Source organism: Watersipora subatra, chromosome 9 (assembly GCF_963576615.1).
Source record: "Watersipora subatra chromosome 9, tzWatSuba1.1, whole genome shotgun sequence".
Lineage (NCBI taxonomy): Eukaryota > Metazoa > Bryozoa > Gymnolaemata > Cheilostomatida > Watersiporidae > Watersipora > Watersipora subatra.
In genome coordinates, this window is record NC_088716.1 from 32,763,367 (window position 1) to 32,781,999 (window position 18,633).

General features: G+C 35.8%; 1 protein-coding gene across 2 annotated transcripts in view; it reads right to left on the reverse strand.

Moving 5' to 3' along the window:
• The window catches only part of LOC137404244 (small ribosomal subunit protein mS22-like), a 29,869-nt gene extending 12,473 nt beyond the window's left edge, over nucleotides 1–17,396 (reverse strand). Inside the window, exons 1-3 of one of the 2 annotated variants that reach the window (XM_068090412.1) lie at nucleotides 17,311–17,396; nucleotides 10,268–10,437; nucleotides 8,657–8,844 (exon numbers count right to left, since the gene is read on the reverse strand). In XM_068090412.1, coding sequence (XP_067946513.1) covers nucleotides 8,657–8,844; nucleotides 10,268–10,379 — 300 coding nt within the window. In that variant the 5' untranslated portion in view covers nucleotides 10,380–10,437; nucleotides 17,311–17,396. The remainder of the gene's footprint in view (nucleotides 1–8,656; nucleotides 8,845–10,267; nucleotides 10,438–17,310) is intronic. The other variant, XM_068090413.1, reaches the window with a different exon arrangement.
• Nucleotides 17,397–18,633: the final 1,237 nt, after the last annotated feature.

The window sequence follows — 18,633 nt, forward strand, 5'->3', positions numbered from 1 at the left end:
AAAGGAACAGCAATAGAGAAAGGAACAGCAATACAGAAAGGAACAGCAATAGAGAAAGGAACAGCAATACAGAAAGGAACAGCAATACAGAAAGGAACAGCAATAGAGAAAGGAACGGCAATACAGAAAGGAACAACAATAGAGAAAGAAACAGCAATAGAGAAAGGAACAGCAATAGAAAAAGGAACAGCAATAGAGAAAGGAACAGCAATAGAGAAAAGAACAGCAATAGAGAAAGGAACAACAATAGAGAAAGGAACAGCAATAGAGAAAGGAACAACAATAGAGAAAGAAACAGCAATACAGAAAGGAACAACAATAGAGAAAGAAACAGCAATAGAGAAAGGAACAGTAATAGAGAAAGAAACAGCAATACAGAAAGGAACAGCAATACAGAAAGGAACAGCAATACAGAAAGGAACAGCAATAGAAAAAGGAACAGCAATAGAAAAAGGAACAGCAATACAGAAAGGAACAGCAATAGAGAAAGAAACAGCAATAGAGAAAAGAACAGCAATAGAGAAAGGAACAGCAATAGAGAAAGGAACAGCAATAGAGAAAGGAACAGCAATAGAGAAAGAAACAGCAATAGAGAAAAGAACAGCAATAGAGAAAGGAACAGCAATACAGAAAGGAACAGCAATAGAGAAAGGAACAGCAATAGAGAAAGAAACAGCAATAGAGAAAAGAACAGCAATAGAGAAAGGAACAGCAATACAGAAAGGAACAGCAATAGAGAAAGGAACAGCAATAGAGAAAGAAACAGCAATAGAAAAAGGAACAGCAATAGAAAAAGGAACAGCAATAGAAAAAGGAACAGCAATAGAAAAAGGAACAGCAATAGAAAAAGGAACAGCAATACAGAAAGGAACAGCAATAGAGAAAGAAACAGCAATAGAGAAAAGAACAGCAATAGAGAAAGGAACAGCAATAGAGAAAGGAACAGCAATAGAGAAAGGAACAGCAATAGAGAAAGAAACAGCAATAGAGAAAAGAACAGCAATAGAGAAAGGAACAGCAATACAGAAAGGAACAGCAATAGAGAAAGGAACAGCAATAGAGAAAGAAACAGCAATAGAGAAAGGAACAGCAATAGAGAAAGGAACAGCAATACAGAAAGGAACAGCAATAGAGAAAGGAACAGTAATACAGAAAGGAACAGTAATACAGAAAGGAACAGCAATAGAGAAAGGAACAGCAATAGAAAAAGGAACAGCAATAGAGAAAGGAACAACAATAGAGAAAGAAACAGCAATAGAAAAAGGAACAGCAATAGAAAAAGGAACAGCAATAGAAAAAGGAACAGCAATAGAAAAAGGAACAGCAATACAGAAAGGAACAGCAATAGAGAAAAGAACAGCAATAGAGAAAGGAACAGCAATACAGAAAGGAACAGCAATAGAGAAAGGAACAGCAATAGAGAAAGAAACAGCAATAGAGAAAGGAACAGCAATAGAGAAAGGAACAGCAATACAGAAAGGAACAGCAATAGAGAAAGGAACAGTAATACAGAAAGGAACAGTAATACAGAAAGGAACAGCAATAGAGAAAGGAACAGTAATAGAAAAAGGAACAGCAATAGAGAAAGGAACAACAATAGAGAAAGAAACAGCAATAGAAAAAGGAACAGCAATAGAAAAAGGAACAGCAATAGAAAAAGGAACAGCAATAGAAAAAGGAACAGCAATACAGAAAGGAACAGCAATAGAGAAAGAAACAGCAATAGAGAAAAGAACAGCAATAGAGAAAGGAACAGCAATAGAGAAAGGAACAGCAATAGAGAAAAGAACAGCAATAGAGAAAGGAACAGTAATAGAGAAAGGAACAGCAATAGAAAAAGGAACAGCAATACAGAAAGAACAGCAATAGAAAAAGGAACAGCAATAGAAAAAGGAACAGCAATAGAGAAAGGAACAGCAATAGAGAAAGGAACAACAATAGAGAAAGGAACAGTAATAGAAAAAGGAACAGCACTACAGAAAGGAACAGCAATACAGAAAGGAACAACAATAGAAAAAGGAACAACAATAGAGAAAGGAACAGCAATAGAGAAAGGAACAACAATAGAAAAAGGAACAACAATAGAGAAAGGAACAGCAATAGAGAAAGGAACAGCAATACAGAAAGGAACAGCAATAGAAAAAGGAACAACAATAGAGAAAGGAACAGCAATAGAGAAAGGAACAGCAATAGAGAAAGGAACAGCAATAGAGAAAGGAACAGCAATAGAGAAAGAAACAGCAATAGAGAAAGAAACAGCAATAGAGAAAGAAACAGCAATACAGAAAGGAACAGCAATACAGAAAGAAACAGCAATAGAGAAAAGAACAGCAATAGAGAAAGGAACAGCAATAGAGAAAGGAACAGCAATAGAGAAAGGAACAGCAATAGAGAAAGAAACAGCAATAGAGAAAAGAACAGCAATAGAGAAAGGAACAGCAATACAGAAAGGAACAGCAATAGAGAAAAGAACAGCAATAGAGAAAGGAACAGCAATAGAGAAAGGAACAGCAATAGAGAAAGGAACAGCAATAGAGAAAGAAACAGCAATAGAGAAAAGAACAGCAATAGAGAAAGGAACAGCAATACAGAAAGGAACAGCAATAGAGAAAGGAACAGCAATAGAGAAAGAAACAGCAATAGAGAAAGGAACAACAATAGAGAAAGGAACAGCAATAGAGAAAGGAACAACAATAGAGAAAGAAACAGCAATAGAGAAAGGAACAGTAATAGAAAAAGGAACAGCACTACAGAAAGGAACAGCAATACAGAAAGGAACAACAATAGAAAAAGGAACAACAATAGAGAAAGGAACAGCAATAGAGAAAGAAACAGCAATAGAGAAAGGAACAACAATAGAGAAAGGAACAGCAATAGAGAAAGGAACAGTAATAGAAAAAGGAACAGCACTACAGAAAGGAACAGCACTACAGAAAGGAACAGCACTACAGAAAGGAACAGCAATACAGAAAGGAACAACAATAGAAAAAGGAACAACAATAGAGAAAGGAACAGCAATAGAGAAAAGAACAGCAATAGAGAAAGGAACAGTAATACAGAAAGGAACAGCAATAGAGAAAGGAACAGCACTACAGAAAGGAACAGCAATACAGAAAGGAACAACAATAGAAAAAGGAACAACAATAGAGAAAGGAACAACAATAGAGAAAGGAACAGCAATAGAGAAAAGAACAGCAATAGAGAAAGGAACAGCAATACAGAAAGGAACAATAGAGAAAGGAAGGAGAAAACAACAATAAGATCCAAATACATTAAAAGGAAAAGTTAAAAGTGAAGCAAATGTAGATAGGCCTGCAAGCAAAGAGTTGAACTTTGTGTAATCCAAAGCGCATTAATCTTTCATTTGCTTGGGCCAAGGCATGTTTGAGGCAAACCAGAAGAGCTCGCAGTGGAATGTTCTTAAAAATAATCACAGCTAACATGACCTGACAATATGTAGCTAAAATGGAAACCTGCCACAGGACATTAATCCATTCCGGTGTTGGCATCGGAAAGCGAAAACGCTGTATAGAGGTGTATAGCAGCACTAAGTAATTATTTAATGCAAATACCTCCTGGTTAAAAAGCATTAAAATTCTATATATGAACTGTACATATTATAATTCTATATATGAACTGTACATATTATAATTCTATATATGAACTGTACATATTAAAATTCTATATATGAACTGTACATATTATAATTCTATATATGAACTGTACATATTAAAATTCTATATATGAACTGTACATATTAAAATTCTATATATGAACTGTAGGGGAGAGTGGGGTAGGTTGAGCCAGAGGACAGGTTGAGCCATAGTGATTTTTTTGAAAACCATTACACATTAAAAGTTGTGTTCTTTTCCAGAAGGTCAACGCTCAATGTCAGCCATTTCAAACCATTGGCAATTGCATCAGATGCATGGTAAATAAAATATTTCTAAAATAGTGGAAAACACCCTAAAAAGTAATTCTCGTCTACCATAATCAACCGACTGTATTTTTTTCCCATTTTTGTTTACAATCTTCTCATTAACATATATTTAGAAGCAGCATGTTTATGTTAATTTCTTCTTAAATTACCAACAACTTCCAAAGATATTTATTTATTTTGGCATTTGAATTCAACATGAGCATAAGGGGCAGGTTGAGCCAATTGGCTTGGGGGCAGGTTGAGCCAGGCTCAACCTGCCCCCCAAACCAATTGGGAGATATATAATCTAGATGAAGTGGGCATTGCAACTGTCCAGGTGCTTGCTGAAGTGATTAGCTCTAAGGGTAAAAAACAGGTTGGAGCCGTTGCATCCCATGAGCGTGGCGAACTTTCTACTTTGTGCTGAGCAATAAGTGCAGGTGGAAATTACATACCACCTTTTTTCATATTTCCGAGTGTCTTCATGAGACTCTGCTACTGTTACTAATAATGATATGCTACAAACTACTTCCGCTCAAGAGTACACTCCTATTCAGGCTTCAGCTTCTAAGAGAAAAGTCATACACCAACAAATTATGCCTCTGCCTACCGCAGGACTCGGAAATCGATCTAGATGTAAAAGAAAAAAAGACAAGGTCTGCAATACTGACTGACACCCCAGAAAAAAATCAGACTAGAGGAGGGGTTCTGATAAACACAAAATTAGGAAGAAACAAAATTCTATCGAAGGCGAGATCACAGAACAAAGGCATGAATCCACATCAGAAGAACTAGCAAAAAAAGATGTTAGATACAGACAGTGACAGCATGGATGACGAGCTAGTTCATGATATAGCTACTCAACTGACAAAGGAAACACTAACTATAAACAGTCATGTACTAGTGAAATATGCCACCCGGAGAAAAACTCAAACCTACTATGTCGAGCTATTATCGGTGTAGAAAACAACCTGTACAAAATAAACTTTATGCGTAAAGCTAGTGGTAGTGCGGCCTTTTTTATCTACCCTGAGAAACAGGACACGGATGAGAACATTGGAAAAGAGAATATTGTTATGGACTTGGGTAATCCTATTAGAGTTAGTAGAACCAGTCGACTAGTGAGCAAGGTTATGTTTTCAGTAGATATTAGTTGCTTCAATGTTCAATAAATGACTGATTGCAAAGTTCCGAACAAACATTTGTTAAGTGATTACATAGCAATATTTTAGTCTAGTTCTAACACAAATTATATTTGAATCCTGTAACAATAGTTTTTTATCAATATTTTAAAAATATTTACCAAAATAATATGTTAGTAATAAGCAACCTTGTTGTATTGACAGCATAAGGTTCTTCTCCAGGATCATTTAAAGTTTGCAGCTGTTTGGTTACATTTATATGAGTGGCTCGACCTGCCCCATAACAAATTATTGAATGGCTCTACCTGCCCCAAGTGTGGGGCAGGTAGAACCAGGGGAAGACCTTTACTAAAATCATTGTAAAAACCAAAAGCATTATTTTACAGGTTTTTTCTTTGACGCACTGCTGCTAAACATTGTGGGGTACATTAATCTCAAATTTTTGTGAGAATAGTTTCAATAGTTTAAAAATTAACTTTAAAAATAGAAAATGTGGCTCAACCTCCCCCACCTTCCCCTACATATTAAAATTTAGTAACGAAATAGTATATTAACCTATTAACTAGGTAGGTAATAGGTAACTTGTAGGTAACTATTATAGTAACTATAATAGTTACCTACAGTAACTTAAGTGTTTGTAGTGGTTATTATCTTCTAATTATTCTGGTTATGATTCTTATTGTTTCCTTTAACGTCAGTATCAATCTTAGGACCCATGTCTAGTGAACTAAAGTTATGTATGGAGTGATATACGTACATGTATAATGAATTAAAATTTAGATAAATCTGATATTACAGCACTAAAATGCATAATAAATGTTCACTCTCGCTTACTTTTCGCTACTTTTCTTTCAATCATATTATATCATGCATCTACGAAACACGAAGAATGCTGAGCTAGGTGAGAGAGCAAGCATCATATTTCTTTCCGGCGTTATGGGAGGGATTTCGGCGAATAACATAACGGCATCTTCGTTATTTCGACATATTCAGCACACCGTCCGCTACATGTGAATTTCGAGAACACTTTCGTTGATATCATATGGTGAAGAATTATATTATATATACATGTAGGTAATTCCTATCACTGCGCATTCATGCTGCGAATGGGTTTGAAATAAATTCACACCCAACCATTTCAACGGTTCAGAGCTGTACTATATGTTTCCTTCTAAGATTCATGATGTATTTCTCAAAGCAAAACTTGTTAAAAGCACAAACTTTTTATTGCATATTTCAATACATCAGAGTCTTGGCTTTCGAATGAGCTATTGTTTGCCATGGTGAGACAGACATTGGTTGGTGTTAATAGGATTTCCCCAGAGCTCTACCGGAAAAAAGTTTACTGGCATAGTCTCAATAACTGTGACGTCACAATTCTCATATTCGTTGTTGTGTGCTCTTATCGCCTATTTTATTGCTTACCGCTTATATTTATCAACTACGATAATGACGCTAGTGTCAGGGGAAGATAGGACAACTCCAGACAACCAATGAAAATGACAAAGGAATCAGTGTCATTAGTTCTCTATGTACAGATTATTTCTCTGATAAATAACTCAGATTCCAAGCACCATACTATGTTTTCCCGATGAAGTTATGCACTAGCCTTCTCATTTTATTGTGATGTTGAGGGTCGCGACAGACTAATTAGTTTCAAGCATTGCGTGATCTCTCGAAAGTGCGATTGACATATAGTCCTAGGGCCACGCAATCGCAGGTCACAATTTAATCAATGTGATTTCATTACCTTTATCAACGACAGTATATTTAATGAAGCATAATTAATTAACCCAGAACATGTGTTTGTATTGGTCGGCGTTGGCACAATCGCAGGCATTGTTGATTATCTAGAATCCTAGTTTATTATTAGCGCTCTCTGGGTTTAACAGCTCCGATTGTCACAGAAAAGCGTAGCCTTAATGGCAGCGAAAGGGATCGACTACCTAAGGCTAAATAATAATTGTGACATCACATTTTGAGAACCTGAACCAGGTGTTGATTTTGCACGGCATACTTTTGACACACTGTTTTTCATAGTTCTATTAGTCTTTGTGTATTGAATATGGGCTCATTCGAAAGCCAAGACTATGATGTATTGAAATACATAATAAAAAATTATGTAATTTATGTGCTTTAAATTAGACTCGCTTTTGGGTCAACTAATTGCACTAACTAAGCCTGGACGCCTGATCGCAATGCTAAAATATTCTACCTCCACAGGGAAGAGCTTACCCGAGTATTATCGATTCGGATCTACCAGCAGTGAGCATTTCTACTATAATAGTACTCTCATAGCGAATGCCTTCACGCAAATTTAGCAAAGCGACATGATGAGGAATGCTTTCGGATTTTACCATTTACAGTCAAACATGGATAACTCGAACTTCAAGGGACCGAGCAAAAGTGTTCGAATTATCAGAGCGTTCAAGTTATCAGAGCACTGTCACAAGTCCATATATTTACTTATTTATTAGTAGATACATGTACATATACAAACTATAATATAAATCAAAAGCACAAATGGCTTGTTTCAAATTAAATGCTTCTAATGTAAAGTTTAAAACGTTTTCATGAAAAAGTATAGAGATTTTTCTATCACTTGAGATAAGTTTGTTGTTTGAGGTGATGTTATTGCCAGGACGTTTTTCAGATTGACATTGGCAAAACTTGATCGTTGTTGAAATGCTCAAAAGAAAGACATTTTTTTCTTTTGGGGTTTTACCCACGATCAATTTTGCCGTTTTTTCTTGAAGTTTATGCAGATTACCTCACTTTACCTGGGATTCGTTAAGAGCAACACTCCGAGGCAGTTCAATTAGAAGTTTTACAAGGTTTTACGATACATTCTATATCACTCACGCTTTTTTAATAGATACTTATTGAATGTACACACGTATTCTGTGTTTAGGTCAAACGATGAATAGTTTTTTGTAGCTCAGACAACGTATACGTTTAATTACAACATTTTTTAAGACGTTTTAAACATTCAAAATTCCGACGTTGATTCAACACGGAATCAACGTCGGAAAACTATTCATCACGGGCTAGCCGGGTCACGCACTCAAGGATTTTCGCCACGCACATACAAAACAACATGCGATTTTTGTTTTGTATGTGCGTGGCGAAAATCCTTGCGCGCGTGACCCGGCTAGCTCGTGCTATTCATCGTATCGCAGTATAAATCAAATTTCACCAAATTTTTAGAAAAGTCGTTGACAAAAATATTTTGCCGATGGTGGTAATAACGACGCTTATGAATTACGAAAAGATGAAGTTTACCTCTATGGCTTTGAATAAAGTGATTTTCTAAAGCGATAACAACCGTTTCGGTACCGTTGGGCAAAAAAACAGTTCGAATTAACAGTGTTGAGTTCGAGTTATCTATAGCAATTTATCATTACGTGGGAACGAACCAAAGGAAATGTTCGAATTAACCATGTGTTCGAGCTATCCGTGGACGAGTTATCCATGTTTGACTGTATATGATTCAGAGTGGAAGCAACTCCAAATACATTCAAAACATGGAAACACAGTAAAGGTCAACATACACCAAGCCATTCTCATACACTCCAATAACATGTACATACTGTACCTCCTTCAGTTGCTCTTTCGTGAGAAGAGTGATTTCCCTTGTTTTCTCAAGACTTGTGTAGTCGGGAAGAGCTGTTTTTGGACAAAGTTCAGTAAGCTCTCTGAGCAATGACTGCACTTTAGGATGAACAAAGCGTTCATATTTATCCGATGGAACGTCAGCACAAACATGATTATCTGTTTTCAAACCTAGAAAGAGTAAGCCAAACCAACATAACATAACCTCACATGTGCTTTGAGGTAGTTTACCGATTACTTTATCAATCATATAGCTTCATGCTCAACTAAATGCTAAAACTACATAATCAATCATGCTATTATTCTTTTAACTAGTTTTAATGTTTATAAATTGTGGCGTTAGCTTTGATTAAAGTTAACCCTTTGACCAGGTATAAGCCCCCCAAAAACAACCAAAACTCATGTAATTTATTTTCGAAAATTCAATAAAATCGATATTTTATGAACATGCATAGCTCAAATCTTAAATTTATTTCTATGAACAAAATTTTTTGTACATATACATTCATTCACATATCTACTACTCAAAAAAAATTACAACCATGTGCAATTGTCCCTGTATGAAATGGTTGGAAGCATTTTTTTTCGGTAGAGTCAAACGCTATAACGTAGCCGTGCGAGCCACTATAACGATTGTTTTCTCTGCATATTCCAAGTATATTAAAAGTCCAAAAAGTTTACATCACTTCTATCATTTGAATTATTTTTATTCTGATCAGACAAAAAATCACTAACGATCACAGGATAAAATAATCTTTTATTTTACCGTTTTGAAAGTCGAGCCGATGTTGACTGGTTTTTCCAACTTTTAATCTTTTCCAAGGAATCGCGATTTGTTTAGCTTTTAGCACAAAGCAACGCCTCTCAGATAATCGTTTCATATTGTAAATCATCGACCGATATCTTGTTGATGATATTTAAAACTTACTAGTGTTCATATCCTTTGTTTAACGTTACTAGGCGACAGCTTTATAAACGTCTACCGAAATAGACATAAATGTCGTTTCCCCACGCAACCGGTAAACGACATTCTGGTCGTTTCCCCTGCCAAAGGGTTAAAGATGGCCTTCTTTTATCCTTGAATTGCCTTTTCATTCATTAGTACACCATCTTTCATACTTCAAAATCTCTTCTTCAGTTTCTTAAACTTTTTCATTTATTCCTCGAAATGTCTCATTTTATTCCCTCAAATGCCACCTTTCGTTATTTAAAATTTTTTTTGTCCCATCATTTACCAAAGTAGTTTTATTTTCACAAATAGTGTATAACATCATTTTGCATCCATAGTTAACTCGTAAAGGACAGATCAAATGGCGATACAATTCAACCGATTGCAACTAGTTGGCATTTAAATGGTTTTTGCTCTAGATTCTGACCCTGAACATGCCTAAACAAGCTTCACAAGTACTAAACAGTTTCATGGCCAACAAAACCAGTTGAAAATTAACAAGTATACATGAATCAGCAGACTGAAATTTTAGCCACAAATCAACATATTTGCTCAAGAAACATTCATTCACCTAGTCATGCATGATTTTACAATTGCTAAGCTATTTTGAAGGCAAATAAGATAACCAAGATCCTTAAATTATACCTGCAGAATGGATGGAGCGGTAATTGGCTACTACAACCCTCGTATTCTGTGCAGAAAGCCTTGACTCAATATGACCCCAAATTCTAATCAAGGCTTGACGCATTCTAGGCATACTTTGACATATAGCTAGCTTCTGGCAAGGGTGCAGTGTGTTTCTGTTATCAGGGCTGCTGAAATCATTTTGATAATGGCTAGCTAAATCATATGAAATTGTAAATCTTTTTTTACAGAATGTGACAGCATTGCCTTGAGTTACAAAACAAACTTTCATCCATTTCTGACCTATACTTTATAACTGTTAAATGAATAAGTGGGAAACCTAATGGTTTTAAAGGTTGACTTGCAACAAAATTCACATTACGATTAACTGCTGTGATTAACTGTTCGTTTTTGAGCTTTTAAGAGCTTGTAACCACATTTTCGCATATTTTGCACCTACAACACAACAGAGTAAAACATGGTGAATCTTTAAAAAATAAATGACTGTAATGTGAATTTTGTTGCAAGTCAACCTTAATGGTTAAGTTCTTTATTATTAATGAAAAATCTCCAAATAAAGAAATGATTTCAGCTTGCTTTATTTCAAGTTTAGAAATCATTGCAACCAAATTTCTAGTAATCAATATAACTACTCTTTCACTTGCTAGTGTATAAAACAATATATCAATATAAAATATTCACCATTTCAAAGGCTTACCCGAGATGACTCAGGTGTTGTGTGCTCAAAACATTGCACCTGTCATGATATAGCGAAATCTGGTGAGCAAAAACGAAGTTCCAAATTATGAACAATTTAATTCTGTGACAATTGGAATACCTATTTAATTTTCTAGTATACTTTATCCTGAGTAAAAATCTAGCAAAATACAAACATTGTTCATGTTTTTAGTCACTCAATGTGATGACTGTTTTGTATTACTGGTATTATTGTTATGTTAATCTCTTCATGGAATTTGTACATTCACAACCAATAACTATGACGGCTAGTAATAACAACTGTGACAACGAATGATATGTAACTAATATAAAAAGTTCTGATGTCAGTAGTAAGTGTGGGATATTATGTAAATATCTGAGACTTTCATGTGATTAGCCGGTAATGCAAGGGGTGGCTTTCATGGACAGCCAGTGGTTTTAACAAGCTAGCTTTTCACAGATAAGTCGGAGAACTATCTAACAGGTTTTGTAATATAAATGTGTGCGAACTAGATGGTGATGGAGAAAAGTCTCATTGAGGAGAGCCAGTGAGCTGAGCTACTGAGTTGCCATTATATTTTTTTCAATGGCGAACTGTGGTTAATCGCGGTTCACCATTTGGTGAACATTGAGAAATTGAATCTGTGGCAAGCATGGTTGCTCAACTATGCAGTGTTGTTATTGAGCGAGGAACATGTGACGAGTTTTTGATAGACAACTCAGTGACATTCAAGTCAGGTACCGTTGAGCAGTTTGCTATGAGTGGAGATCTCCATTAGGCTTCAGGCCACTTGTGTGAAGCGGCAATGAAATCGTGGAGAAAAACCACAGGACAATCAAGAGGATTGCCGAAAGGAGAGGGATTACCCAAGAGGAGGCAACATTTTGGTATAATACGACGCCTCAGAAGGAGACAGACGGTTCCTTCGAATGTGGTGCTTCGACATCAACGCCGAGTGCCTTTTGATATCAACAGGGAGGCATCTGAGGAAGATGTCATGAGCTATTTCAGTGTGGGTGATGAAGTACGGGTGAAACCATAACCACCATCTTGCACAAAACAGTGGACGCTAGATAAAATTACTAGCGTCGTTTCTAAGAACACTGAATGTGTGGATGGCAAGTCTAGGCATGTGAAGGATGTCAGACGAATGCACTACGGCAATGACAGAGATGCTGACCATGTCAGCCATGAACTTGCCACTGACATTTGACCTAGACCATTGGGTTTAGATAGCAACCACTTATTGAAAGTGAATGCGGTTGATACGCAGCCTGAGGAGATGGTACTGCTTGTTGGCAAGGCCGATGGCGAGGCAGTAGAGAATGAGGGAGGCGACAGAGCTCAGCTGTCAGCTGAGGAAGTCGAACCCAGGGCTGATGCGGATGGTCGCAGGGCGTGAGAGGGCGTCTTGCGCCGTGTAATAATAACAATGTAAAAACAATGTAATAATTAATCACCTTGGGTCAATTAGAAATGATGATATGCTTCTCTCAATAGGCCAGCTTAGGAATAGCTCCAGATCGGATTAGAAATTCAGAGTTTAGGTAGTTAACAATGCTAGTCTGCTCATCATCAAAGATCAAAGTAGTTTTCAATGTAATGAAAGTGTCTTTCTTCAGTTACTTTTGTTAAACTCATATAACATAAATTTCTAATATATTCAATTTAGCAAACTATAGCTTAAGTTTCTTTATGACAAATTGCAAATATTTTTACTTTTTCCACTTTATCCCCTTTTTCAAATTAAACACCTTTTTCCATATTATTCATATTATCCTACAACCAAACACGAGCGAAACGATTATTTGGGAGATTTATGAGAAACATATATGCGCACTAGTGTTGGGCCGGTATTGGGTTATCCGCTCTTACCGATACCGAGGGATTATCGGTATCTGAGGAAACCAATCCTTTTCGGTATCAGATAGGTATCCGCGGCCGGTTTAATATGATCGGTATTTCTCCGTAAAAGCCTATCGGTATATGGTTATACGGATATCCGGAGAGATTTTTAAAACGCTTCATGACGAACATGCCAATCTGAGCATGCATTGGCGAACAAATTCAACGAAAATTTTCATGCTTACTGTATCTACTATTATATTACGTTACATTGATAATGCCACCAGCCTCGAAGGTTTGGGAGTTCTACACAGATGGGAGGACGTATAAAGACTCTAACGAGACTGGACTCTAATTGGACTGCGTATAATTATGTGATTACATTACCTGATTACAATATGTGATCGTAAGATTTTTTTAAACTGTTTCAGTATATTTAACAAAGAGAGCCCATTGCCATTATCTATCTGTTCTTTATTATACATAACGTTTATATCAATAACGATATTTTTTAATAGAATAAACAATAAAAACATCTATCATGAAAATTATATTTCCATCTTTGTTGGCTTTTTAAAACAAGAAGTCTCTTTGCCGTAACAATATACTGCTGACTAAAGAATGTTTTTTTTTGCACAGGCTACTTTTTGCACAACGATAAAAATTGTTCGAGACAGTTATGATTTAAAGTTAAAACCATTTAAAGACACACTGATAACCACATACCGAACAATAGTACAGACAATACCGAACTTTCTTAGTTGGCAAAGGATACCGAAGATGGTAAATACCGAGGATACCGATACCGGAAAAACCGATAAAAATGTGCAAGGATATTCGATCCGGCACTAAATTAGATACCGGCCAAACACTAATGTGCACACAACTCACGAAAATTATTCATCAACACCGTCGCAAACCCTTGTACCGAAATCTCATCAACAAATTTAACCATTTTTCAGTGGAATCATTTAAATATAATAATGATACAAAACACATATAAACCTATTTAAATATGTTACCAAGTCTTTATTATTTGTAGACAATATCCTAAACCTTACCCATCTGATTGAATTATACACTAATAGACAGATTGATTTGGACTAAAATCGCAATAAAACGCTTGAAAAGCTTTTTTAATCATAATTAAGACCGGCCAACGATACGCCAATAAAGCTGTGCGACAGATAGTAAAACTATCAAGCATATAGACTGTTGAAATGAGCACATTTCACGAGAAAAATGTGCTCATTTCAACAGTCTATGGCATTGTTTAATTGCTGAAGGTTTCTAATATTTTTCTGTTTTTAATATCTTGCAAAAATATTTAATTATAAGAATAATTATTCAATTTTTAAAAATTATTATAAGATTTAATTATAAGAATAATTATTCGAATTTATCTGAAGGTTTCTGTAATAAACGTAGACCGTTTGAGGCGTAGACTGATTTACAGGTACGAAATTGTGGTACACAGTTTATCAGTCTATGTTTTTTTTGTCCAATTACCGAAGGTTTCATTAAATTATTTAACACGTTAACAAAAATTCTTTACATCATATGTACAAGCTAGAGCCGAACTACAATGCCCCTTTATGACGAGAAATTTTTTTTATTTTGCTCCAGTTTGCAGAAAACTTCCAGACGCATGAACACTCATACTCACACTTATACTTAACTAGATAACTTGCAACAAAATTCACATTACTGTACAATCATTTGATATCAAAAAATTCACCATGTCTTACACTGTTGCGTTGTAGGTGCAACATATGTGGAAATGTGATTACAAGCTCTTAAAAGCTAAAAAACAAAAAGCCGCTGTAGATTGGAATCTGTTTATTTCTCTGACGTTGTCATTACAGTTTGGTTATTGTCGCTATCAAAGATCGCTACCAAAACCATTCTACAATCAACACAACCAACTTTCAAACTGTGTATATTACACAGCAGCTTGCCATTTTACTTCTAATATTGCATTTCAGAGTTATAATAAACATACATTATTTCGTTATTGCTGTTGTTAAATTACATACATTACAGTAGGTAGGCCTACAGCTTTAATTAATATTTATTTTATTATTGTAAAACATAGGTTTGAAATAGTAGTAGATTAGGCGTGATTTTTTTACAGCCTTTTGTTTTGCATTGACTTTTTTGACTAATTGACTTTTAGGAATTTAATTTCAAAACAACTCGACAACTACCATGAACATACAACTTCCCAGAACACCACGTCGTGGCCGACGCAGCAGCCGTCCAGGTGTCTCTAAATTATTACAGCTCAATAGGAGGATAAATAGAAGGTCCATACAGCAACCATCAACATCAAATGCTAATGTTCAACAACACGCTACTCAAATTAATAACAACTCATCTGATTCAGAGAAATCTTTAGTAGATGTTGTAGGCGATGTAAATGGCATGGACTTGGCAGCCCCTTCGTTTCCAGATGATGATCATGATTTTATGGACATCATTGACCATGAAAATATTGCACAAAACAATATTGCTCCTCCCAATGCTGCCCCCTTTCATCGCATTCCTCATTTTCAATCTTTAGATTGTCCTGATTTTCAAGAACTGTGTTACAACTTTCTAGGCAGACTTGACAACAACATATCGCAGCTCACATGTACTGGATGTAATGAGAAACATTTTATTACATACAATGCTCAAATACAACTATGCCATACATGCCGACAAGTTAGACCTGGCACTGTTAATAAATTCAGTGCAGCCATCAATATTGACCCAGGTCCATCTGTTGAATTTATATCTTCTCTTACACTTATAGAACAGTTACCGATTGCTCAGGTTAATCCTACAATGTCAATATTCTGTCATCCGCACGTGGCCAATTTGGGTTCAAAGGTCATGTCAGAAAATGTCATGTCAGACAGAGGATATGTTCAGAGGTCATGCCAGGTCGTGGGCTGTATGACAGGGGAATTTCTACCTTGATATTATTCACATATCAACCGACTACACATCATCTACAGATAACTACCAATAATACATCATTGAAATACGCTAGTTTGATCTTCATCATCTAGCAATTATTAACATTCGTCTGGCAATTTTGTACCACTTTCAAATTTAGGCTGGCATGTGCAACTGTTTGCGTACGTGCTATCATTGTATACTCATTTCAGCATTGAACCTGATTGTATTTAACTGTATTTGGTTGATATCTGATTGTAATTGCCTGTATTTAGTTGATATCTGATTGCAGGTTACTGTATTTAGTTGATATCCGTCTATGCGTCTATCTGCCTATGCGTCTCTTGTAGTAAAGCTTACATAATATGATGTTGTATGAAAATATTACCAAAACGAGATACAAACAGAGAACAAAGTTAGACCACAAGATAAGCATACAATACATACAAACAGCAAGATACCCAAAACATCAAAAGATTCAATAATTAGAAAAGTCATGACAAACAAATTAGAAACTCCAACATGCAAGAAATTCATCACAGAAAACGAGTCAATCGTCCTGCTAGAGAAACACCAAAGAAACATTGGAGACAAATCACATTAGCTATTTTAACCTTTTGTCATTAATATTATGGTTTAGAATTTTGTGAGCTGTGTATGCTAATTATAGAACTTATAAAATCAAGAAGTATATTTTACTGAGAGATATTACTATTGCTTACAATAGCTTAACACCTTCATTAGTAACTGAACCAGTAGGCCTACTCTCATGATGTACTTAAAACTAGTTCACTCAATTGCTAACCCTCTGAAACATAAAGAGCAGAACCTGAGCGCCTAAACACCTTCTCACAGGCTAACAGAAACATCTATAAAAGAGAACAGTTCCAACGACTTAGCCTCTATCTGCAATCAATCTATCTATATCTCCTTACTGGAAGACCTGCTGAGGTTCCCTCTGCCTGGTGGGCGCGTTACTCTGGAGCTTCCCTCTCTTTTCCCCTCTGCCTCTGGAGCCTCTATCTTTTCCCTACTTATAGCACCTCCTCTTCCATCATCAGCTGATCATCTTTTACTTCCCTAGCTCAACTACCGAGCCTCTATATGCAAGGACTGTTGAGTCTTGTCTGACTGCTGAAACTCGCTACCGTACGGACCGAGCAAGCAAACATGAACTACCGTTCGAGTAAGGGTGTAACTTTTATTGGCTATGTTAACCTTTTGTCAGCAATATCATTGTTTAAAATTTTGTTAGTTGCGTATTTTAATTGTTGTACTGTGCATAAAGAATTAAATTTTACTGGTAAATATCAGTATTGCTTACAACAGCCTAACACCTTCACTCGTACCTGAACCAGTAGTAACCTAATTAGTTTCCACATGACAAAGCAAAAGTACACAAATTGAACATAGACAGAATAGAATGAAATGACAAAGCAAATTCACCACTGATGTTGTGAGTGGATTCGGGTTAGTTATGCATAACATGAAATTTCCACATTCATCCACAACAATGCATTCGCATGTGATTTATCCGCCGACAAACCTTCAACCATACCTCAGTAAATGCTGACATAGCGAATATTTAAAATAAAGTACGAAACTGAAAATAGATGTTCTGAAAAATCAACCGTCAAGTACGGTATCCTCCAGTTCTATAAACTGGAGGATGTTGACGGTTATTTTGGGTTAATACAGCCGACCTAATTTTATCGTTTGCGTTGTTTTGTTGCTTTCTCACACGCATTCGTAGGATTCGACAATAAAAGAATTGTACTGTAAAGTTTTCACTAGTCGTACATGTGTAAAGCTTTAATGTTTTGTCAATTCGTACATAACCATTTTATTAGTACTCTATTAATCCCGTAATAATAAATTATTAAAAAAACTTATGTAATATATAAGCGAAGTTTATATCAGTTCCCTCGTTTCTCAATCAATATATAAATACTTTTGAAAAGTCCAGAAAATTGATGAACCGAAGTTTTCATGAATTGTTTTTTTTGTGTTTATCTAACAAGATCTTTTGGGTTGTGTACACAAATATTCAGTAGTCACCACTGGACCCTTAGTACTAACAATGAAAAAATTTGCTGAAGAGAGGACCACGCTGATTTCTGAAATCAGTAAATTGCGCTGGGCTCAACGCTTATTATGGTGCAATCTTCTAGATCTAGCAGGGAACTCGATTTTTGTGACAATAATGTCTTTATCTTATGTCCCGGTTTTTGCAATGATATACTAATGTATTATTATTATTCCCTTCACTGTACTCCAAAAATAAGCCTTTGTCCAAATGATATTCTGATGTACATATCAACTCTTTTTAGAATCACCACAAATTTCATAGAATTGTACCAGCATTATCATGAATTTTAATATGTGGTATGTTTATCAAACACTCAGTTTATTCAAATTCAACACGCAAGTGAATCTCTAACACATTTCATTGCATCAAGCATGATGTAACGTAAGCATTGCAATAGGCTGTACATTCTACATAGGCAATACATTCTACATCCTCACTTGATCTCAAGATCAACTGTTGTAAAACCATACAGCATAACATCTAATAGATCTCAGGATTAACTGACTTGTACAACCATTACAACACAAAATTTGATAACCACTTAGGAAGACGTCTATCTCGAACAGGTCTGTTTTCAAAGTCACTATTTTGATCGAGATAAAAGTCAACAGGCTCTCGATTCAACTGAGCATTGTTATCAAGCAGGTCTGAAGTACTAAACTCAACTTCGACCTGATTAGACTCTCTAGTTGGCCTAGTTGATACATGTATACCATCTGCAATGTCGTCTTGATGAGCCAATTTAAGGTCAGACACATGCCTATTTGTGCCATCGACTTCAACCGAAGTGCT